The 25443-nt window shown below is 42.4% G+C and overlaps 1 protein-coding gene across 1 annotated transcript in view; it reads right to left on the reverse strand.

Moving 5' to 3' along the window:
- Positions 1-625: 625 nt before the first annotated feature.
- The window catches only part of setd3 (SET domain containing 3, actin histidine methyltransferase), a 38880-nt gene continuing 14062 nt past the window's right edge, over positions 626-25443 (reverse strand). Inside the window, exons 7-13 of the mRNA XM_076749072.1 lie at positions 12132-12190; positions 11446-11560; positions 10864-10938; positions 9936-10102; positions 7733-7818; positions 5505-5665; positions 626-5121 (exon numbers count right to left, since the gene is read on the reverse strand). Coding sequence (XP_076605187.1) covers positions 4630-5121; positions 5505-5665; positions 7733-7818; positions 9936-10102; positions 10864-10938; positions 11446-11560; positions 12132-12190 — 1155 coding nt within the window. The 3' untranslated portion in view covers positions 626-4629. The remainder of the gene's footprint in view (positions 5122-5504; positions 5666-7732; positions 7819-9935; positions 10103-10863; positions 10939-11445; positions 11561-12131; positions 12191-25443) is intronic.

The raw sequence follows: 25443 nt of genomic DNA on the forward strand, positions 1-25443 counted from the left end.
GGCAAAAAGTGTGATAACAATGCACATCTGTCCATCAGTCACTCTGCTAAAATGCTAATGGATGACTTGAACTTGAACCCCACCCCCCCACACCCAACCAACCCTCAGCCTATCTCCGGGCATTACAAGTGTGACATCAGTAAACACTTGCATGACAATGGTGGCCTGGCCGGGGCTGCTGCCATTCTACATTAATATGGATGGCAGTTTATAATTCATGGAGCAGGATTACTTGGGAGTGCTGGTCCCAGGCCTGCTCCCAGCACTGACACAGCAAGTACTAACAATACTGGACAAGCCTCGCTCTCCGCTGCCCACCCCAATGCCCATTATAATAATATATTCAAGGATTAAAGGGGTTTTATCTTAGACACCCATGAATTATGAATGGGGCATTTCAAAATTTAATTGCCCCGAATTAAATGATTCAAGATAATGTTTCTTTTATCAATTGGTAATAGGGCCAGGGGGCAAAGGAGGGGAAAAGACATTAAATAAACCTTTTCCCCCCCAACAAAAGGAGAAGAGAGAGGAATAATAGATGGCGGTGACCTCGTGTCTCTGGAGGAAGAGATGGCTTGATCCAAAGACAGAAGGTTGAAAAAACAACACGATGCATAAGAGGTGAGAAATGAGATGAAGTTTAATCTCTGACAGCTTCAGGACACGTTTCCTTATCAGCTCAACACTCTGGGTCTTTTTACAGTGACAGGAACCCAGAACTACTGCAGAAATGGTGAAGAGTCTGGATGAGCTGGATAACAATGTGCCTGCCCAGGACTTGTTGAGTCTATGGTCAAAGCTAGGAGCTTGCACACACACAGGCGTACGTACGTACATACGTATGTACGTATACATACATACACACACACACACACACACACACACACACACACACACACAAAATGGTACAGAGGTTTGTAGAAAAGCAGCAAACAGACTGAATCTTACCAATAAGGTTGGTAAAAGTACACGATTGCATAAAAAATACAGATTTGTGATGGAAAAGTGCTCAAGCCACAGAAAGACAAGTGACACATCGAACGTGGTACAAAACAGGAGCATTGTGTGGTACGAAGTGGTTGGTCATACACCCTGACCTCAGAACAGAACCTAGTTTTGGTCAGTGCAGTGCATACCACCTGGAGAGGGAGCATAGACTACGCTCACATGCACACGGATTTTCCAATATTACTCAGAATGTGAAAATATTCCGAATTTGACAGGGGCCATGTAAACAGTAATATTCCATTTGGAAAAAAAAGCCCACATTTCTTATTGTTCTAGAGTATGAAAGACTTGGACATCACACATTTTTGGTTATGTGCAAATATCGTAACGCCAACCTTTTCAAGGATGTCGCTACGTTAGCCGGAGCGTGCACAGCATGGAAACAGGACCAGCAGAGATCAGAATAAGGGCAAAAACTGAAATGTCTTGTGCATGTAAACGTGGTCACTGCGGCTGTGACAATTCACTGCTTTCCCTTCACACCACACTCAAGCCTCTGCTTGCTGATAACGTGGAAATGTCTGCTAAATTTTCCTAACTACACTGGTTAACTCAGAGGGAGCCCAACTCACATTTTACTTCAATTCTAAAGCACAAGCCAAAGCCAAGATTCACTGACAGTCACATTTATGTGTGGAAAAGGAGCTAAAGGACATTAGCTCAGAGGAAACATCAAAAAATCTGTGCAAAGCTGTGGTGCTGAGCCAGCACTCATTTCTGAGAACAAACATGGAGTTGGGGGGACCAGGGCAGTTCTTAGGCTTCAATTTGTTGATGGTTCAAAAGACATTTTTAGGAGGACTGCCAATGGATCATGCTACAACTTTAACATTTGGTAAATACGCTTTTACCTTGTTGTTTACTTTGTTATTGACAATTTGATGAGAAGATTGGTGCCACGGTCATGTCTGTGCATTAAGTACAGATTAGGAAATGGGAGGTGATTAGTCTGGCTTGGTTAGTTTCAGCTCATAACTCCCTGCAAACCAAAATTCTCATCCACCTCCGCTTTCCCCTTGTTTCTTTCTTTATGCTCAAATAAACTAAATTCCTGCTGATTCCGGCTCTGTCCTTAATGCACAGAAATGAGATTACTATCAATCAATTCCTCTTCTATCTCCATGAAGCCGATCATTGTATTTTCCTCAAAATGTTGAAACTTTCCCTTCAGGTATGTCTATAACTGTAATATTGTATATACACATTTTAACTGGTCACAGAATGGAGTGCCATATTGTGTCAAAAGATGTATAATAGATAACATCTGATAAACAAACAAGGATTTAAAATTAAATTACTGTATCATTTTTGTTAAGTTCCATTAATAATTGTCAAAAAATGTTCGGCTAACATGACAACTCACAGCATTATACAGAGAATATTTCCACTTCCACAGATTTTTTTAAAAAGCTTTTAAGGTGATAAATTTGCTTCAATTCAAGATACATTTAAATGGAGCTTGTTAAATCTGTCTGGCTTATTCATTCCTACTCAGTCTATAAAGAACAAAAAATGACCACTTGAGCTGATAAAGGTAGCAAAGGTAGCCATTTCTGCAGCCGTATGCAGAGTCAGCGTCATCACAGCTTGTTTCTGATTGGAGGAATATAACTGTCCCTTTTCTCCCCCAATACATGAGTGTGGAATTTGGAGAGGCGGAACTTTTGAAATGACTGTCAGCAGCTCAAGGCTCAAACAAACAGGGTGGTCAGTGAAACACTGTCAGTTCAGTGTTTTCCGGTGATTCACCGACAGAAAGCTGAGAACGATACAGCACAGGTGAGGTCAAATTTAACGGGTGAGATAGTAGATTAGCTTTTAAGAAATGTCAAATCTGTGTTTATGGACAGCGTGGTCTACTCTGTTCAACCAATTCGAAACATACTGGACAACAGATTCTTCCATCTCAGCACCACCACATTATCAGCTTTAAATGGGTATTTGGGTGGAGATGGTAACCTCTGTCTCTGATCAAAGATGGTGAATGTCCTCTTTGATCTTTCTCTGGTGGTCCACTGATTTTGACCCTGGCTGGGGAGAGGACTGAGAAGGGGTCAAAGTCATGGAGTGAGTGGATGTGTAGAGAAAGACCAAGGACATCCAATGCCAACTGCGTTAAGACTTCTCCCCCATATGTGACTAGAACTGTACAAATCAGCTAAACATGTTCTGATGATCCATGAAATGTGGTTGAAAGCTCGGGGGTGGAGCAGTAGGTGGACCCTGACTTGAAATTATTTTGTCCAACTGTATCGATCATATATTGTTTATGGAAAAGTGAGGCACAGACAGTAGCACTACAAACAAAACTGTACTCCTGCTTTACTATAGAAGAGCTGACGCAAAGCCTCACCTCGTTATCTCACCCTTTACCGTGTAGAATGGTTGAGATAACGACGTGCAATAATGGGTTGGCCACATTTTCTACAATAAGGTAAAACGCTCTCATTGATAAGAATTATGGTCAAACTTGCACATTCTTCCCTCCACGCTGCATTGACCGTCAGGGATTCAGTCAGTATTGGCTCTTTGTATCAGTGCACAGAGTCAGAGTTATTCGGGCCACCCATACAGTCAATACAAACAGCTTCCATGTTTTTCATACAAAAAGTCACATTGAAATTGCCCCATTTTAAGGCAGTCGAACAAAAAGTTTCCACCAGAAGAACTCACATGAGCCGTCGTCGTCTTGTGTCTCACTAAGTCCTCAGTGTTGTGTATGGCTTTCTCAGGGGCGATAACAGTGATCACTGTGTCACTCATCACTCGCTTTTGGTGACATCAGCAGATAATCGCTGCAACGTAAACTGAGTACATTCATAAAGATACTTTTTAAAACAAAATTAAAACAAACTTCTTTGTGTCTTCATGAGGGCCGCAGCTGTGTGATGACGGAAATGTACAATTTGATGGTAAAATGAAAATGCTTCATCGAGAAAAGCGAAACAATGTCCCACTTTGGCTTGTCATACTGAACCACAGCGGTTACTATCAATTTAAAACAAGTGTTCTGATAGGCTGATGACAACATTGTCAACATTTCCTTCAGTTGCTTTGCTATGATTTTGGCCAGAGAAAAAGGGGAATTGAGGGCAGTGATGGTTGCAGCACACCACGAAATGCACTAGAGAATATGATTGTCAACTCAAAACATATTGGACATATATGGAGACAAACTGCAGTAATAAACCAACCAATTCACAAGATTAGAGAGATTTTGGCTTTGTGGATATAAACGTTCACCTAACTCCATTTTGTCTTTTGTATCTTCACCTAACAATCAGCTGGAACCAGCTCGAGGTGGCCCCTCTTGCTTCTTTCCTATGCTGTAGGCTGCGAAATCTTTCAAAATGTAAATCTATGTTTCAAACTTAAAAGAAAACCTAAATTTAGTCAAATCCTGCTCTGCACAGAAGGCTGAGGGATGCACTGGCAGCATTTTTAAACAAGTTAAGCAGCGGACAACTAAGTAAAGCCACAGTGGATGAATGTACAGTCAGAAAAGTTCTGCAACTTAGAATTCAAATTTTCAGCTTCTATATTTCTGAGTCATTTAAGAGACACAAAAATAAATAAATAGCATGATGAGCATGATCTGTGGCAGTAAGTGGATTATACTTATTCACTGTTCTCTTTGGGATTATCCTCAGTTCGACTGGAACTTAGATTTGCCATTTCCCTTTGGCCCTTCTGGGTTGAACTTCCTATTGAGTCCAAAGCTGAATTAACATCTTTCCTGACCTTCTCCTGAGTCTCCTCCTGCACTGACTGTCCATTAGCCTCCATCTCCATCCCATACACAGCCTTCTCCCCATTCAGGAGGTGACTGTGCTCCTCCACCTGGAGCTCCTGGCCTTCTTCCACCTCCTCGAGCTTGCGCAGGATAATAGGAAGCTTTGCATCTGCGTCCGTATTCTCCAGCAACGCAATATCGCTTTCCTCGTAGCGAGGCAATGGAGTCCCCTCCTCCAGTTTCTTCTGGAAGTGCAGACGTTTGGCCCGTCCACTGGCCGACGCTTTCTCCAGGATCTGCTTCTCAGCCAGGCGGAGCTGGATCACCACGCGAGAATGGAGAGATAAATCAGGTTTCTCCAGTAGGGAGCGGTCCTCCTACAAGACACCAGGCCAGGAGTTAAGAAAGAAAGAAAAGGGGGAAGAGGAGGGAAGGAAAGATAACAAAAGGTCATAAGAAGGTAGAAAATAACAAATTCGACTTACACATTCAATTCCTAAATGCTTGTCAGCTTGTGGAAATGTTTCTGCCTAGACCTTTCTGACTTTGGAATTGTGGGAGGTGATGCATCCGACAATTTTTGTAATTTTCCAGAACTGACAATCCAACAACAATGCCTTAAACTGTGGCCATTCAGCAAAGGTATAAACACCTTTGGAGAAACCTTTGTACGAACTAGTTCGTTTGAACCATAGTGAACCCTCAACACCCTGTGCAATCACACGCCAAAAATTACAGCTTTCAATTTCAGCCGACTGACCTCTGATGTGGTCTTGTAGGTCTTGAGCAGCAGAGCAGCTCGGGTCTCAAGGAAAGTCCACAGCTTGATCTCGTTCTCCCAGCTGACAGGGAACTCGCTGTTGCCCAGGGTGAAGATCTTATTGATGGCACGATCACCGAGCAGATAGTCCTTCAGCTCCTCTGAAATGCAATTAAATGTTAGCATGTCTTCAAAAGAAACCAAAGCCCAACTGCAAGAGGACCATTAGTGGAAAGTAGTGAATGGAAGTTGACTATGAAAGGTAATGGGTTCGTAAGACGTGAACCTACAGGAAGGCAGCTAATTTTGTCTTCCCATTCACAAAACAGACAACACATTGTTTTGTTGAGTAGAGGTCTTCATGGGTCCAAAGTTTTAGACCTGTTCCAAAATGCTGTCAACCCAAATAGATACAGAGATTCAGGAGACACTGGCAGCAACAATATTACTCGTGGATGATAGCTACAGTTGCAAAGACAAGCAAATCCTAGGAATCAATGACGCACCTGCTTCGTCTGACCTACATCCTCACATTTTTCTCCTGTGATAAAGATGACACACCAAGCAGTCAAAGCTGACATAAAGTTCGCTTGAATCCATCTGGGTATTGAACATGTTAGATCTGTGACCCACAGCAACAGAATTGGGATCCATGAACATGCCGCTCAACCAGAAACACCTCTGAATGAACAGGAGAGTGCAGTTTCTGGAGATTACTTTTCTAACATCTTAGTTCTGATAGTACATTACTTCAGATCGCCTTAATATCAATATAGGGAAAACCAATCGTTGATCATCGCTTCAATTGTTGATTTACCATTTGATTGTCAGTTGCCACAGAAATAAGCTTGACAACAGAGTTCTGAATGAAGACCTCCAGTAGGCTATCTAATCAAGTATCTTATCAAAAATAGGTTAACACACCAGTAATTTCAATGTGTCAGAAAGAGTTATTCAGTATTTCATTATGCTGTTATTGTAAATGTAGTTTTTATGGTTGGAAACCATAAAGAAGCAAAAGCATTAAAAGCAACTTACATAGATTTGTTAAGGGACTCAAAAGGACTTCACAAACCAGATTTGATATTAGATTTGGATGTGATAAATGCTATCAAGCTAACCAGCCTTCATTGTCTTAGCTTTGGACACAGAGATGAAAATAATAATCTTCTCATTGGACAATGAAGAAAACATAAAAAAGTGTGGGACTATTGCGCTTTTGTGTCAAAGCCGTTGCTAAACCAGAACATAATTTGGGTAAAGATCAACATTTAAATTTCTGTCATAATGTGTTAAAAAAATCATACACAGTCTTTCCTTCATCTTGCTGTCTTTGATCTGAGGACATTACCAAGGTTTGGTTACATGGGAAGAGGAAAAAGGCAGACTGCACTGGTTGTGTGCGCACACTATTCCATCATGTCACATCTGTTAAGAAATGTCAGCACACACACAGACACACACAGAGTTGTGTTTGTATCCCTTTTGGGGACATAACATAGACTTCCATTCATTTCCTGGAGACTTATCCTAACCATAATCACTACTTACTTAACCCTAACCCTAACCTTAACCCCAGTCTTCACCTTAAAAGTTAATGATTTACATTATGGGCACCTGCATTTTGTCCTCCTAAGGAAGATGAGTCCCCACAATGTGACTGTGTAAACAGATTTATATCCCCACAACGCGAGGCATACATGGCCACACAGGCGTGCAAAAGATGATACCCCCCCACACACACACACATCCAAAGGCTGTTTTAAAAATTAACATGCAGCAAAAATGTGAATAATATATCAAGCGGGTTCCTGAAGATGTGTCCTGTGACAGAGGAGGATGTGGCCTTGTGTGGTTGGGGATTTATGACACCGGTGCCATTCTGCATACATGCCGATGAATATTGCAAACCCCCTCGTGGATTGCTCCTTCCACACATCTGGTGGCCTGCCTTAATCAATTAACCAGCTCAGGAAAGGACAGACTTTGCTCTTCCCCTCTCTTACGCCTCTACCTCAACCCACTCCTCATCCCATTGCCCTCCACTGATGTGCGGAGGAAGCGGTTGCCTGACGTTGGTCTCTGAAACTGTGGCGTGTTTTGTTGTTGAGTTTGAGTTTGTTGAGTGTGCTACCATGTTTGTGGCTTTCAAGTTTCCACAGGGAATGTCCTAGAATTTCATATCGTGTGCGTGTGTGTATACGTTGGTGTATCAGTCAGTATCTTACCCTCCGTCATGCAGAAAACTCTGAGGAAGGCGAGGAGCTGGGCTGAAATTGGGGGTTCGTTACAGTGCAGAGCAAAGACACAGGACCTGAAAACACAACACACAGACCAACTTATTAGTAATTAGTGAATAAACACATGATAAAATACCTGAGCAGGTGAACAGTTTTCATCTAAAAAATGTCAAATAGTGTTATAAGAAACTACTCATACACACTTACAGTGTTACTGTTACTCACACATAAATAAGCTTGTTTAATAAACATTCTGAACTGATAGCACACATCTTCAGGTCAGGCACACAGATGACTAGCTAGCTAGCTTAGTTTGAAGACATGACACAGTGGCTCTGTCTAAATTTAAAAATGTGCCACATGCTGGGTGCAGCCCTCGACATCATTGGACAGCATCAGAGGTGCTGATAGGTGTACTTTTGTACTTTGAACAGAGCAGGCCAGCAGCCAAATTTTTTTGATGTACATATCACTAACACGAAGCAGAGATATTTATAGTTAAACTTTACATTTTATTGCTAATTTTAGCATTTGCAACAATAAATATAGCAAAGCATTTTGAATAGTAAGCTTCTTTGAAATTCAAATATAACAATTATAATAAGTGCATAAAAATGCAAAATTCTATCATATTTGACAAAGTCAAATATACACAGAAATGGCAGCAAAAACTGATAATACACTGATGATGACAAGTCAGCCTCTGCTAAATTATACACCGAACATTACAGATCATATAACCTACAATATACATTTTAAAGTCTATGTCTATTCAATGTGCATAAAGCTTCTTTTCTAATCATATACGATTATCTATTTCTTTTTGTTATTTGAGTGTAAACCTTTTTTTTTTTAATCTGTGCTCTTACTGTTTGTCTGTGAAGGATAATGTGAATTAAAGAGAGTATGTACGCACCTACAGAAAAGGTTAAACATAGATCAGGTTAGATTATATGGCCCTGGGCAGAGAAAGAAGAAACAGCATATAACAAATCTAAAACGCACGACTCAGGACACCAACTCTGCCTGCACGTCATCAGGTTCTAGCCCGTCTTTCCCGCACCTCTCTGAACATCACATACGATCTGGAGTATTTCTCAGGTCGGTGAAAGTCATCACTGTGACAGAAAATATATGAAACAAGTGTGATCCAGGACTCAGCAGAAACCATTCCGCATCATAACATTACACACCGAGGTAATTTGGGAGAGGGCAATATTTCCCCCCTATTTCAGCAAAGTGATCGATGTGGCGCTCTGTAGCACAGGGTCGACATTATTACAGCGCACAAACACATTACAGCCATCTCCCCACTCCTCCTATTAAATTATCCTTCTGTCCACTGCTCCAGCAACAGAGCATCCAGCTCAGGGAAGTTAACTCTTTGTAGAAAACCTCCAGTCTAATGCTCTGTGTTTAAAGCTTCTGGAGATGTAGGAAGACAAGCTAATTATAAACTTGTAAATGAATAGTCACTTAATTCCACTTATCAGACCACTAAAGGAATAAAATTGAAGCAAAAGGAGAGATTTCCACGTTGTAAAAGGGGCCTGGTGATAGCTGCCGCTCAACATCTCAGCACGGCCCGACACTGAATCTGATGCTGTTTCCTTTGAAAATGATCTACGAGCATATCTGTCAGTTTAATAGAGCACTGCGGCAACAACGGGGATTGTTTCATTTAATTTCCACTGTTGAGATTTAGACTCTCATCAATAAGAGATTAAAAGGCGTCTGATTAAAAATGCCGAGCAGAGAATGCTGCATAAAATTAAGGGGCTAATGATAAAATGATTAAGCTTCTTGGTGATGAAAGTGTTGGGGCGGATGGTAAATTGATACTTGGTGGGGTGGGAGACGAAAAAAAAGAAAAGAAACCTGCTGCAATATTTATATTATGTGTTTCAACTACGCCAAAGGGGGCCTAATTGGTTGAAATATCTACTGTGGGAAGACAAAAGTGCACCACGGCTATATGAAAGGTGCACGGAGTTAGTCGTGAGCCTGAAGCTCTCCTTGACCCATATTAAAAGCATCAGAGTGAAATGCAAAATGCTTCAAGCCAAGTTTGCGGATTCAGTTACTTGTGAGAGCAGACGCTGCGTCAAGAAGTAGAAAGGAGAGAGCGGAAATGTTTGTCCTTTGACTGGAAAATGAAAAGCGTCTGAACAGTGGGGAGAGTTGGACATACGCTGGGATGCCGGCTCGTGCCAGCACTTCGGCCTTCATGGCGTAGAGGCGTTCGCTCTTACTGATGCCCAGCTTGATCTTCACTCGGTCGTGGGCGTTGTCTTGGAAGAAGAAGCCGTTGTGGATAACAAACTCGGCGTTGGATCTTGTGCCATAGAAGATGTAGATCTGCAGGAGGAACAAATCATCGGCGTCAACACCGCTATCACTGTCTTGATGGCATGCATGAAGTTAGCAGCTTCTTTAGGGAACATCCAAATAATACACAGCATTTATCATGAGTGGCAACCTGTTGCAGCAGCCTTTGCTCGTCACTGACCTTCCTGTCCTAGTTTCTTTAACTTTGTGTGTTTTTTTTTATTTGTTTAGTATCTTAGACGTGCAATTACTTTTTACCTTGGGTGTGCACTATGGGTGTTTAACTTGTTGAACTTGCCTTGGTCTTTCTACTTGTCAACTAGATCCTGAGTGCAGTCCAGAGTCCATGTCGACACCAAAGATTAGCTGATAGCACTCTGTAACACAGTGGTACTTCTCAGGGAGAGACCCAACATACTGTACTACTCCTACTGTATTCCACTTGGATTCCCAAATTCATTGGCTAATGGCAATTAAGGCTGAATGATGAATGCGACTGAGTAAAGAGCCTCAAATGGTCAAGCAATTTTTATGGCAAACTGCAGACAAAATAAGACACAGGTTGTAAAACAAATGAAGAAATAATGAATCTCCCATTTCAAAGCCACACGAAGGCCCGTCCAACTGCAGGAGGAAAACTCCTCCAATGGCTCCACAATGAAAGCAAGACCACCTCAACAGGGAGGCACGTATTAAATGCTTCGCTCAAGCGCAAATTTTACTGAGCACCCGTTTGTCTGCAGAGAGAGGCAAGGCAGGCAAGTAGTGAGAGAGAGTCGATGTCTCCTCACCTGTTCGTTCTCCTTGTAGTCCTGCAGTGCCACACATTCACAGCGATCGTCCTCCAGGTTGTAGCCAGTCGTGATCTGCAGAAAAAGCAGCAGCTTTTACAAATTCAACCTTTACCAGCGATTTTTATGCTCATCAAAACAACTTGTTTTGGCATTCATTGCCATCCACAATGGTATGTGTATGCTTCTTATCTGTGAATTCAATGTCTTCACACATTTTTACTGTTTTGATTTGTAAGAGAATTGCAAAAAAACAAAACAAGACAAATGCTGGACACATCAGTCAAGGTGTAACATTATTATTTAAATGTGCTGTTCACATTATCTATGTCATTTTACTGTGTTCCATTGAATTTTAGGAGATGGTGATCAATGGTCAGGCATAACAAACTGAATAAAACAGCACATCACTTTCCCCTAATACTTTCATTCTGAAAATAACACAAAACATTACATTGGAACATGTAGCACCACCTTTACTACTGTAGCGCTTCCACTTATCAGAGAGATGAAGAGACAAATTCATCAGTTTACAATAATGTATAAAAGTGTGTGTGTGTGTGTGTGAAATGAAGACTTTACCAGTCCATTTGTGTGGTTACACATGTCCCAGAGGGGGATGAGGGCCAGAGTGACCCGGCTGCCGTCCTCAGTGGGGATCTGGTTCTGACGGGTCATCACTGAGGACACTGCCCACCTGTCACAAGCAATCAACCAATCACTGTTTGTTACAGTCAAGTTTGTCTCTTTTAGGCTCATTCAACCAGAACAACTCAAATCGTTTGTCCAGTAATGTTTCACACTGCAACATGAGTGAGTAGCTTAGCACACAGTTCCCTGGAATAAGAGCTGGATGACAGTGAGCCTCTTTCTGCCATTCCATTCTGAAATGAATTACAACAAACACACCCAGTCATTTCTACTGTTTGCCTTAGCTTTCTTTGTCATGAGTGGGCTGGAGGTTTGTTAACAACCTGTTTGGTAGTCTGACTGCTCATGTTGCCGTGTTTCCTGATCCCAGCAATTACTTTGATGAGTGCAGTGTTATTAATGCTGCTGTTGTTGTAGTTTTGTTACTATAAGCTTGAAGTTGTTAGAAACCAGAATTATCAGTTTGCATTTGTTCCACTTTATAGATACAACTTAAATAAAAATGAAGAGGATGATGTGAACAATCTAAAAAACAGGTGCAGTCTGCATGCACACACACACACACACACACACACACACACACACACACACACACACACACACACACACACACTGACCTGTAGTCATCAAATGTGAAGCTGTCCTTCAGGGGCAGTTTGCTGGCTGCGGGGTGAGTCTGGAGATGGAGGGAAGGATGTAGACGAGAGGAAAAAGGGGGAGAGAAGGAAAAAACACAAATCAGAATGAGGAATTTCATTATGCAGGTATGCTGGAGGGGGGTTGCCTGACAGGGACGCCTAACAAGAAGGACTGGGAGTAGGGGGCCACCGCTGGGGCGCGCCTGTATGTGTGTGAGTGTGTGTGGTCTGTTCATGCAGTGTGACACTCGCCCCCCCACATACATCACTGTCAACTTAATTTGTTGTGGCCAGCAGCCGTCATAAATCTGCCTCATCAATTTGGGCCTGAAATGGTGTGTGAGTCTGTGTGTGTTGGAGAGTGTGTGTGTGTTGATGCCACGATCTCCATTTAAAGCCACAGCCGCCACCGACCACAGCCATTTGCAAACAGTCCTGAGCTTAAACAGGAGAGAGGGAGAAGAGTTCAGTGGAATGCATAATGAAGAAAAGGAGGTGATGGGAAGAGTAAGAAAGGTAGCAAGGGAGACAGCACCACTGTTCAATAAGAGAAGAGTATGAGGAGGAGCACAACTCTGAGCCATCTACAAGAACATGAGAGAAACAGATATTATCATTTAGATATACCGAAAATGTGCAACTGTTCACAACAAGTTGACTATATCAACTTTATAAAGGTGATCATATGTCAGTATTGTGTGAACACTTTGTTCCACTGCCACCAACTGGCCAAAACATGACACAATAATGCAGCTTTCAGTCGTGAGCAAGGACCACTGAAGTGTTGAATGTTTGAAACATTCTAAAGCAAGAAACGATGAGATTCACATGGGATTCAGGTTTGTCCAAAGTCTAGCAACATCTCTGCATTGTTTTTGAGCTAACAGCCAGCCGTCTACTAAAACACTTATACATTTATAGTTCTGCATCAAGCTTATTTTCATGGAGATTAAGATCAGTAGGAACTCAAAACACTACCACCATCCAACACCTCTCCTCCTGACACTCCATTCACATAAAGCAATCCTGAGCCCCTTAACCTAACTTGAACCTAATTGTAACCCTAAAACCAAGTCGTAACCCTTAAAAAGCAGCCTGGACCTATGGGGACCTCAATTTGTCCCTTGAGGTGAAATCGCTGCTCTTTGTGTGTGTGTGTCTGTGTGTGTGTCTGTGCGTGAGTGAATACAGAGCGTCCGGCAGTGACACTGATTCATCCCTACAGGTGAGTGCGGAGGATCATGCTTGGGAAGTTAAACAAAGTGACCAGGCTTCTATCTCACACATCTCACACAGAGAACCATAAACAATTTTCTTTGCTCGGTTTGAGGAGGAGAGGCAGGAGGTGGGAGCTCACTGAGGTCCAGGTCCAGATTACCAGACTGGCATCCTCTTTTCCACATCTCAGCTATGATGATGATTCCTGAGCAGCCAGGGATGTGGAAGAATTTTTGCCTCACCACAAGAGGATGACCAATTAATCGGTTTGGCTGATCAATTGGCGCTGATAAGATGTTGTCCAAACTACTGTATCACAGCCAGAAGAAAACTCTGTCCACCACTCTCTATCGTTCCAACTGAGGGAGTGTTCAGCGAGGTCGGGATCCTATACAACAAGTGGAGGAGCCGCCTTTCTAGACAGAATGCACACAGTCCATGTAACGCTTATCATAAAGAAAATGAAAAATAGAAAACTGGAAAATTGAATTCAATTTTCTAAAACTTTTTCATTTGTAAGATCAATGCAGAATTGAGATTTTGGAGTTGTTTTTCTAATTTACTTTTTCTGTCATGTTGGATAGAACCATGGGAAATCACACTCAAGGATTATATCTGGTCATGGCCATGCATAGATTCTGCTGGTGTAGGAAAACTCTTGTTTATGTAAACCAAAGGTCATCAGCTATATTTGTCCAATGGACATAACTTTTCTCAGTAGGCACTGTGGGGGCTGGACATTACAAAAAAAGAAAAAAAAAAGGCCTAATTAAAGAATTTGCTTTTTTCTTTTCTACAAAAATCAGTCTAAATCAGCCTACAGTGTGCACACACTCCTAAAAATGCATAATAATCAGACACTTAACTAATGCTCTCACACGTCCACCAGGAAGTTAGTCAGTGCTCAATACAAAACAATACTAATGAATGGTCCTTATCCTGGATCCCACTAAACAAACAAAAATACTCAGTTTGAGACTCAATAGAACAGTTGCCCAATAAAAATACCAAATGCTGCCTCTACATCGAATAGACAAGCTTTATGGCCAGTGTGCTGCTGTCAGCTCCAGTGAATGATGAGCCCCAGGCTGGGCGGTTTGATGGTGGGTCCACGGAGTGGAGAGGATGGAGCTGGAGAATAATCAGATTTTGTGTAATGGGTGAATTATGAGCACGGACTTTTTGGCTCGTTGCCAGGGATGTCAAGCTAATTGGAAATCACTCTCAGGAAAGACTGGACCTCTTCCACTGGTGATTAACATTAGATGTACATATTCTCTGAATTCATTAATATTCTGTGGGAACTTGTGACCCGCGGGCTGCCAGTAGATGATCACTGATATGAATACGCAGCATATAGCTTGAGAGCCATATAAAGTGATTTTCCTGTACTGCATAGGATAAATAAGCTAAATATGCGAGCTAGTGCGTCCATGCTTCATATACTCTTGGAGATGCAGTTCCATGAAAACGTTTGGGCACCCCTTGTCAAAATTCATTTCACTGTGAAAGGAGCACCATACAAAAAAATTGGGCACCCCGTAAGATTTTTGCTATCACATTTTCAAGGCTTTACAAACACTCTGACTGTTCAAAACTTGTCTTGTAGGTGGTAACGGTAATGGTAGCTAACAGGAACTGTGGAGGCATAGTTGAGGTCTAGAGTACCCCCCCCCCCCCCCCCCAAAAAAAAAAACTTTCTGAGAGAAATGCTTGTAGGACTGCTAGAAAGGCAAATTAATACTCCAGTTTGACTGTTTGGTGCACTGTTCTACTGTGTAACAACACCTGAACAAATATGACCTTCGTGGAAAAATCGTCAGAAGAAAACCTGTCCTGGGACCTCACCACAAAATCCATCATGACAAGTTTGAAAGGGAACATCTAAACAAACCTGATGCATTTTGCAAACACATTCTGTGGACTGATGAAGTTAGATTGGAACATTTGCAATAAGCAAAGATAGGTTTGGAGAAAAGGGGTGCAAAATTTTATGAAAAGAACACCTTTCCAGCTGTTCAGGATGGAGGTCGGCTTGTGTTGCAGCCTGTGACATGGGAAACATTTCAGTGGTAGAGGGAAGAATGGATTCCAGCAAATAGAAGCATTCTGGAAGCAAAACATCACACTAGCGGTAAAAAAGAGGACAATGAAAAGAGGATGGCTTGTACAACAGGATAATGATCCCAAACACACGTCAAGATCTGCAATGGATTCCCTCAAGAGGTACACGCTGGAAGTTTTATATTTATTTTAATTGTTGAAAGGTGAAAAAAGCACTTTGAGTAGCACCTGAACCCAACCAACATGTGCTCTGTGGAGAAGTCTGAAGAAACAGGGGGGAGCCTCACCTATTATGGAAGTTTGACCAGCCAGTCTGCATGTGTTTTGTGGACTTGGAGAAGGCTCATGACCGTGTCTCCTGGAGAACCCTGTAAGGTACTGTGGGAGTATGGTGTAGCAGGGCCATTGCCACAACTCATCCAGTCCTTGTATAACCAATGTGAAAGCTGTGTCTGGATTCCTGACAACACATTTTCAGTGAGTTTTGGAGTCTGCAAAGGTGACACCCTGTGATGCTGTTTGTGATATTAATTTACAGGCTCTCAAGATGGAGAGAGCGTCATCAGGGGTTTGGGAACCTTAGAACTGTGTTCTGATTTGCCGATAACTTGGTTCTCTTGGTTTCATCAGAGCATGACCATTTGCACACACAGGGGTGGTCTGCAGCAGAGTGTAAAGCATCCAGGATGACAGCCAGCACCTCCAAGTCTGAGGTCATGGTTCTCTGTTGGCCTGGAAAATGGTTGATTGCTCCCTCTGGGTTGGCAGTGAGTTGCTGTGCCAGAGGTGGAGTTTAAGCATCTTGGGATCTTGTTAATGAATGATGGTCAAATGGAGTCTGAGGTGGACAGGTGGATTGGTGTACTGACAGCAGTAATGTAAGCATTGTACCGGGGCTGTATGGTGAAGAAGAAGATGAGGCGGAAGACAAAGCTTTTGACTTATGTTCCAACCCTCACCTATGGCCATGAGCTCTGGGTAGTCAATGAGATTGCAGATACAAGTGGCCAAAATGAGCTTGGAGTGTCAAAAAGGAGCCAGCTGAGGTGGTTTTGGCATCTGATTAGGATACTTCCTGGGCATGTTCCTTTGGAGGTTTTCAGGGAACGTCTGACGGAAGAAGCCCTGTGCAGACCCAGAACTTGCCCGAGGCAACATCTCATCTAGCCTGGGAATGCCCAGGGAACCCCAACAGGAACTGGAAAATGTTACAGCGGAGAGGGACAACTGGAATACCCTTCTTAGCCTGCTGCTGCCATGACGACCCTACCTCAGATAAGCGAAAGAAATGGATAGATGGATGAATGGACTACGTCTACACACGCACAGACGCACACACAGAGCACTGCACGCTGAGCTCTTGATGTATTACCATTCACAGACAAGGGTCATCCATCATGTGCCATTGGGGTGTGTGTGTGTGTGTGTGTGTGTGTGTGTGTGTGTGTGTGTGTGTGTGTGCGTGCGTGCATGCGTGCATGCGTGCATGTTTGTTTAAAGACACAGACATGTTCCACTGCTCAGAAAAAGTCTCCTAAATGAATGGACAAACGACCACAATGTAATGTTGGTATATTGGATCAGTAGGACTGCTAATTGGCTAAGTATGAGGGGCCAATCAGAGCCAAAATCAGAGACACAACATAGGAGAGCTGAGGAAAGTCTGTACTGTACCAGGGTGGATGACTAAGAGATTAATACAAGCACTTAAGATACTCTATTGAGTTTCTGACCACCATGGTGGTGCTATGGAACAATGTTTTCATAAAGAGGCCCCAGTTTTGCTTGTAACCATAGCCAAAGAGTCCATAATTAATAGTTCACCTGCTCTGCAGAAACAGAGTATTGTCCAACTTCATCCTCTCTACTATCACTACCACTATCAAACTGCTCAGCTTCCATGCAGGCCATTCACTGGATCCGATGTTCGTTGGCCAACTGTTGTATTGAGCCCCATTCTGAGTATTTTGTTTCCTCCCTGGGAATCCAGAGTGTGTAATTAGAAAAAACTTGGCCCTTAGGCAAACAGTTGAGGACCCCTGCCACCTCGTGTTAGTTTACAATTGTGAGTTTAATGAAATGTAACATTTTCCTTTTTCAAATAAATTTTCTGTTCAATAAATTGTTAGTGACGTTTAATACACAGTGTAGCTAGAGATCATCCGCAGTTAAATGTGGTTCTAATGGGGCTGATTTCCCTATCGCTGACATCCATGCCATGGCAACTTGTTACTGCCACATTCACACGTCAACATTACACCAGAGAATTACATACTGTTTCCTTTTCTTTAGTACAACATTTTTAAAACTACTGCAGATGTAGATGTATGAAATATGGCAGTCCAAAACAAATATGGACTGACAATTTTAAAAGGTATGATTGGTTGAAAAGACATAGCGTTGTTAATGTTAATGGCAAATGAAGTCGGTAGACCTAATTAGAGAATTTAGTTTCTAATACGACATGGTGTAATTATGAATACTATTTTATGTAATGAACATTTCTGTTGAATAAATTGTAAGCCATACTTGAAAAGTAGCCTACAGATTATATGGAAACACAGGCCTACTTGAGCAGCAACAGCAACCTTTTCATATGTTCACACTAGGTAACTTTAGTATTCCATCTATTTCATGGGTCTTTTAATGGCTGTAATTGTTTCTGTGATCACTCTGCCGATGAATGTTGTGACAGACCAAAGTCATCACCGCTGCATTTTGCAGTTGCCAAATATCTTAATATTATGATCACTTTCATTTCTGCCGTTACAGTGTTGGTTGGGAGATGTGAGCGCATCTCAAACGAGATCCACCACAAACATTATCCCTCCACGATCTAATCTGTAGCCTTTCACTAATTCACTGTCATTCAGCATTCAGAGAATATTTCTCCTTCCTCTTTCTCTTCCTTCTAGTGAATAACTTTTATCTTTACCAGGATACGGTCTTAAGTTTAAGGAGAAATTCTTAAAAAACATAATCATTCAAAGAATTTTCTCAGAATTTTGTCAGCAACAGCTATTCTTTACATTAGGAATCTTGATGAATACAGCACCAGGCTTGATTCCACAGAAAAAGGGGACAGGTAAAGTATAAGGATTGTATCGAGATTCTCTCTACAGATCTGTACGGCAGGTAAATAAAATATGTGATCAGTTCAACTACTATAGTTGGTGGAATGGTTCCAGGAGTAAGGATAAAGTAAGCAGGTCAGGATGAACTCAGTTTTAGGTTTTGTTTTACATCAGAAATGTTGACAAATGTTGTACCCTGAAAAGACCACTATGGCATTGAAAGGGGATGTCCAGATTGATTGGCTGGCAGTGGCAGGATTGGGGGGTGAAGGGGGACTCAGCTTTCTACTGTTCAGCTTTCCTGTGCACGAAGAGCGAGAGCAGAAGGGTTCTGGATGAAGTGTAGAGTGGATTTGTTCAAAAGTTGGAGTGTCAGCTGATCTCCTGCTCCAATTCCCATAAAAGCCTCTCTGACTTCTGATGCTGCTGCAGCTGCAGTGTTATCAACAACTCTGGTTGCATTGGTGACCATGTGAGTAGCATTGTTGTATTGTTAAGCATGTACTTTGTTTTCCAGCTGAACCTGTGTGTGTTATAAGGTAACATTTTATTGATTCATTTATTTTTCATGCATTTATTACTCAGTTTGTGGGAGGGTCTGACACTAAGAGAAGTCTGCAAGACATGAGAAAGAGGAAACACATACATTTAAACTTGTTGGTTTAATAAAAAAAACATTCAATTAACAACTTCTAGTCGGAGTAATTTTATTATCCTATAAAAGAAAAATTAACCTGAAGTTTGAGTTGAGTTAGGTTGTGGTTTTCACATTAAATTAAATTATGTGTTTAAAACAGCCTGGAAAGGAAGCAGACAAATTGCTGAGGTCAGGTTTTATTTGCGAATTAGTCTGGCTAATGTTTAAGCAGGGTGAAATCTGAGCGCGTAGCAATAATGAGCAGAATGTCATGGAGCGGCTTTGACCGGAGGTAACAAACAGCTCCATGAGTGGAAATTCTCACCGCTCCACTCAGCTCACAGCCCATATTCACACAGTGACTGCCTGCGCATAGCACAAGTGAATGGGGAGAGAGATTAAATTACATATTTCAGTTGTCCTTCCAGACTTACTGTAGGCTACTTGCTGCATTGCTACTTAAGAATTCTTTGTACTGCTCTGTTGATTTAACTTGAAAAATGTAAAAGCATGGTGTTGACAGAATTTGAAAACGACATGACTGACTTTTTGTGGTCAAAATACTTTACACTGTAGAGTCACACAGCATTTCTAGCCTTGGTTACACTTCCACCTGGTGGAGAACCAATACGCCACAAAGCAGTCAAACTGACCTACAGGGCTAGCACTGATATAGTAGCTGCTATAACAAAACAAACAATCAAAAAAACATTATCTGTACTGGCTCTGTATCAGTCGATATGGCTCATAGACAATCAATATAAGCAGCAAAAAAAAAAAAAAAAAAATATCATCAGATGTTTTGTGGAACATTATGATGTCACAGTTACGGTAATTTGGACAGACATGAGATCATAGTGACCTTGACCTTGGATCACAAAACTCTAATTAGTTCATCCATGAGTCCAAAAGAACATTTTTTCCAAATTTGAAGATATTCCCACAGCTGTCACCAGTGCAGAGACCACAAAATTCACAACTACATGGGTAAAATTAAGCTAGCATAACCATGTTGTGAACAGCGCTGTACTCTGTACAAAAACACTGATATTTAACTTCTCATCCCACTCGAAGAAAAAAAGCAAATATATAATGTATTTCCACAAATATTGGATGAACTGAGAAAATGTAAGAAAATTGGAAATAAAGGCAATTGCCGCAATAGAGTAGCAAATATATGTTTAGCATGTGTTTTTTTTTTTTAACTGAATTGGTCACAGACAGCCCCTCTACTAACCACTGGAAAATAAAATGTAGGTTGGGAAGACCAACCTACAGAGATGTGCATGCTAGAGGCAAATCCCTGTGTTTGGGGGAATGTCAGTAATGGTTGTGCCTGTCTGTATACATCAGCATATATCAGTCTGTGTGGCTGATCATACATCCAACATACCGGACAGACAGAGGACGAGGAGGGGGGTAGAAAGAGAGGAAGAGTGATAGAGATAGAGAGATAGAGAGAGAGAGAGAGATAGAGAGAGAGAGAGAGGTTTTTGAGGAAGGTACATTCAGGTCAATTCAATTCAAAGCCAATGTGACAAGCTAATTTTCCAGTGCGGTCATCTGAGGAGGGAGGGGAGGGAGGAGGTGGGGACAGAATGAGGGGCTATATGAGGAAGGAAGACTGTGTGTGTGTGTGTGTGTGTGTGTGTGTGTGTGTGTGAAAGTGTGAGTGTGTGTGTGATGAAAGGAGATGTATCCAAGATGAGCGGACACGACACACACACCTCCATGAGCCCTCCTTGCTTAGTCTTCATCTCAAGCCAAGTGCAACACAGGGCTGCGTGTGGTGTGTGTATGTGTGTGTGCACACATGAGTGCACTGTGTGTGTGTAATGAGAAAATCTCCTCTTCTTTTAGACAAAGTCAAACTCAAATACAGCACTCTACCGCCCAAATCTCACACTTCAACACTTACCGTGATGACTGTACATCCTGTTATGATACTGCCACAATCTGTTACCCACAGCAGTGTCCTGCTACAGACGATTCCATTTTGTATAAGCTTAAGCCTCTAAGAACTGACACTATTGGGTTTAGTTTATCCCCACACGTATGTGCACTCAACAAGATTTTCTTTCCTGTCACTTTATACTGTACAGTCGCCTCTCTCAGGTCTTCATATACAGTATGTGACAACGTCAGGACCTGAGCTCTGCTCCCAAATTTTCTTCAGCATCAAGCAGTCAATGAGTGAAGAACAGAAGTGATGATGAAGAAGTTCAGCTGCTCTGGATATGCCCACTTGTGCCCCACCGGTTATACTGACTACATCCTGTAGGCAGACCGTGGCTTCATTGTGAGGCCAGCAGCAAGCAGTTCATAGCACTGCAAGTGGAAGGTGGGGTGACCACGGTGGCGTGCCTCGGGAGAACAAGACAGAAAGATAATCTTCACCAGCAACTTCCCAGACATCCCAGAAAAGGACCCAGACAGTAGGCATGAGTCAGATGGCTCGGTTCCCTCCATCTTGGGCTACCCTCCCAGTTCTCCTGTCTCTCCATTGTGTGATCTGGGGTCTGATTACAAGGATGGGGCTCCCCACTGGCAGGTTTACCAGTCCCCACTGCAGCCAGGAGCTCCAACAGAGCGACTCTCTCCTTTGCCACTACAGCAGGACCTAGTTACCATACTTCTTCCCAAGACAACCATCGTTCATAAGCCCATGCCATAGCCACGACTCCTCAGGATCAAGTTTACGCTTTCTGACCGTTGGCACCAGTGTGCTGCACAGAATGCTGCAGCTCAGAATAACATAGGGCTGCTGTCCACAGCCACTTCTGCAATGGACACCAAATCTGGGGCTCTTTCCCCAGACTTTCCCCAAATGACATCGGGAAGGCTGTGACACCTGTCCTGACTCTCGTTAAGGCGACCCTGGCAGCTGCATTAAAGTATCGAGGCATGGTCATGGCTGCATACGTCATGGCTTCCCCCTCTAATCAGACAGAAGCAGCTGTATGGTCCACTATCCTCCAATGGCCTGTTTGGACCACTCTTCCAAAGCACCACAACTCACGTACAGGAAGCAGGAGTGGAGAGTGTGAAGAGGCACATCTCCCAGGGTACAGCTGCACCTGGGCCTCATCAGCAGCACCAAGATGCTCACTCCAGAAAGAGGGACCCTGCAGCCGCTGCTTCATCTGCGCCTTCACATGCACCCACTGTGGTACTTCGTCGTCCACCTGCAGTGGTGTCCTCCTCCGGCGGCTGTCGTTCAGCAAGCTCCAAGACACCCTGGCAAGAACCAGCAGCCAGGTCCAACCTGGTCCAACCAACAACCACTTTTCTTTTAAGAGCAGTTTGCTTTCAGTCAGTCCGCTCATGCTCCAGCTGCATTTTGCAGTGTTTCTCACACAAAACAGAGGGTCACCACCCCACACACACACACACACACACACACACACACACACAGTTACTCATACACTGTCTTGAGGAACAGAATCATCAAAATGCACTACCCAAGGTCAGTGAGGGTTCCCACACTTTTCCAGACCATATTTGACATCTGAGTACTTATAGTTTTATATATAAGGAAATAAATAAAATCAAACTTGACATGTATGTTACATTCTATCCATGCTGTTATGCTGTCAAATAAATGCCGGACGTCGAGATGTGCACAGACAGCTCCGCCCTATGTCGCCATCAAAATACCATCAAAAGAGACAAATATGAACCGAAAGCCAAAATAATGCACTATGTTCTTGTTTCATTGCAGGAAGTTTTTCTTTGCCGCTGTCACCAAGTGCTCGCTCGTGGGGGGAATTGTTGGGTCTCTATAGATTAAAGAGTACGGTCCTGACCTGCTCTATATGGAAATTGTCCTGAGACAACTACTGTTGTGATTTGGAGCTATATAAATAAAACTGAATTGAATTGAATCTCTGTGTCCCATGGAGGCACTGGATAGCATGTCCTTGGCTGGAAGATTGCAGTTTGGTACTATGGCTCATACAAATCAATTATTGCTATGTATATATGCAAATTAAAGATATTGCTGCATTTTCTGTCGAACTAATTTGGTGGCCGATGTTTTGATTTCATACAGTGATAAGCATTTGGGGCTAGGGCTGGACAATATGGTGGTATATACTGTGCAACAACAGGAATGTGTCCGCCAGTACACATTTGGCATTACCGCTATCTTACGCCATATTTACACACAGTCGTTCACAGTGTATGTATTGCTACCCTGCTACACAGCAAGCGAGTGGATGTGTTGATGACACTGCATTGAGCGTAGCTGTTTCATACTCTTCCCGCATGCCTGTCCATTGCTTTCACACTCTTTTGTTGATATTGCAGATACATCCAAATATATGTAGCACTGATGTCAACGCAAAAACACTATTCATCATTACAGATGAGTCATCCTTCTCCTGCACGCCCTACTCAGGTAACACCTCACCTAAACCACATTTCCAGTAAAGAGAACGCGTCTGAAGGTACAGACACACATTAGATCCTATTCTTTTTTTTTTTTTTGGAGAGCAGGAGATCCAGCTGTGCATGGCAAGTTGATGGACCAGTCGCCATATCTGAATAACTTCTCACAACTCTTCCTCAACTTTACGCAAATGAGTCCGTCCAGTGCTGATAAAATATGAATGAAGAATCTGTTACAGCATTGCCTTTCTCGCTTCAAATGTTTTCAGAAACATACTTTACACAGACAAATGCTCCATGCATGAAAAGGCAACTCCGGACAATGACGAGACCTAATTCTGCAGACACTGTCCGGAGTGCATATCAGAAAATGCATTTAGTGTCTCTGCTATACATTTGGGGTGGGCAGCACAATGTAGCTATCCAACTGCCTCGCAATATTTACAGATTTAGATAACAATTACTTTACTGTGATATATACCATTAACCTTGATAGAAAATTACATATACCATGAGACAAGGTTTTGGTCATATTGCCCACCCTTACTTGGGACAGAGCTGTTTTGCAGGCTGTGATGAACAGGCAGCTGCGCAGGAGTGTGCATGCAAATGCATGCGATACTTCTTGCCTTGCTCCCGACAACATCAGTCTCAGCCTGGTCCACGCTCTCTCACAGTGAACATTTTGGCTTTGCTGGCTGCCTGCTCCAAGCTCAATGAAAAACACTGCTTGTATGATCAGTTTGTTCTAGAAATTCTGAACTTCAGATTTCAGAAAACAAAGGCAAATGTCTGTAAACACCACAACATTTTATTTATCCAGACCTGGAAATTACTCAAATCAAATTTCATACTTTTCCATTCTACACAGTAAGCCTGGTCACTGCTATATAATCCCACACCAATGACAAAGGCTCTGCTGCCAACATCGCCTGCTTTGGACGAGACCTGGGCGCACCTGTCGTTGCATGTAACCTTCCGGCAATAACTTCTTTTCCAGCTTCTAACTGGCCAACATGGTTTTAAGGTTAGGGTTATATTGACACCCGTGGATTTGGGATGCTCTTGAAAGTGCTTCATTTGTGCAGTTTGTACAGTGGAGGAAAAAGTACATATTGTATTGCATTTCATTATTCATTCTACATTATCACGGATACCTCAGCTTTACATAGTTCAAATTAACATTTGCATTATGCGGCATCAAACCCCATTAGGATGACAAAACTAAGAAGATTAGCAGCATTGAGCCCATGTGTCAGAGACTCTGTGGCATTCAGAGACGGTAGATTAGCACTGAAATCAACATCAATCAAATGGACAGCATTAGACTACTGAAACCAACAGTAATGGGTCAGTGATTAAAGCTTCTCCAGCACTGGGATTCTTCTGTCTCACTGACATTAAGGCATTTAGATAACAACACTCCCCCTCACTGGAGTCCAGTGAAACTGCAGCGTAAAGTCATTTTCAAAGAGGAGCAAAGCATTTGTCTCGACTTATCCCCTGTTTTAAAAGAATGATATACATTTATCTCATTAAAAATGTAAAATATTGTAAAACCAACTGAACAAGGCAACAACCTAATCAAACACATGATGTAAGATATTCTGATAAATCTGTGTCTGAAGGATTCAGCCAAACAGGCCACAGATATCATGTTTCTTTCAGTGCTTCTTTAGTATGAGAAGAAGGGGCCTGACTTTAGGGAGAGGGACTGTAGTGAGCTCTGATCAAAGCTGAGCTGTCGTGTCACAATGCTTAAAATTAATATGGGACATTAGCATATTATGAGATTACTATCCCACTATCTGTTGTCTGGGCCTGTTAACCAATATTTCATCATATACCATAATCACTGTCTCTATATCTTATTCCATTTTTCTGCACATTATACTGGACTGAAAAAGTC

Source organism: Chaetodon auriga, chromosome 14 (assembly GCF_051107435.1).
Source record: "Chaetodon auriga isolate fChaAug3 chromosome 14, fChaAug3.hap1, whole genome shotgun sequence".
In the NCBI taxonomy this organism is placed as follows: domain Eukaryota; kingdom Metazoa; phylum Chordata; class Actinopteri; order Chaetodontiformes; family Chaetodontidae; genus Chaetodon; species Chaetodon auriga.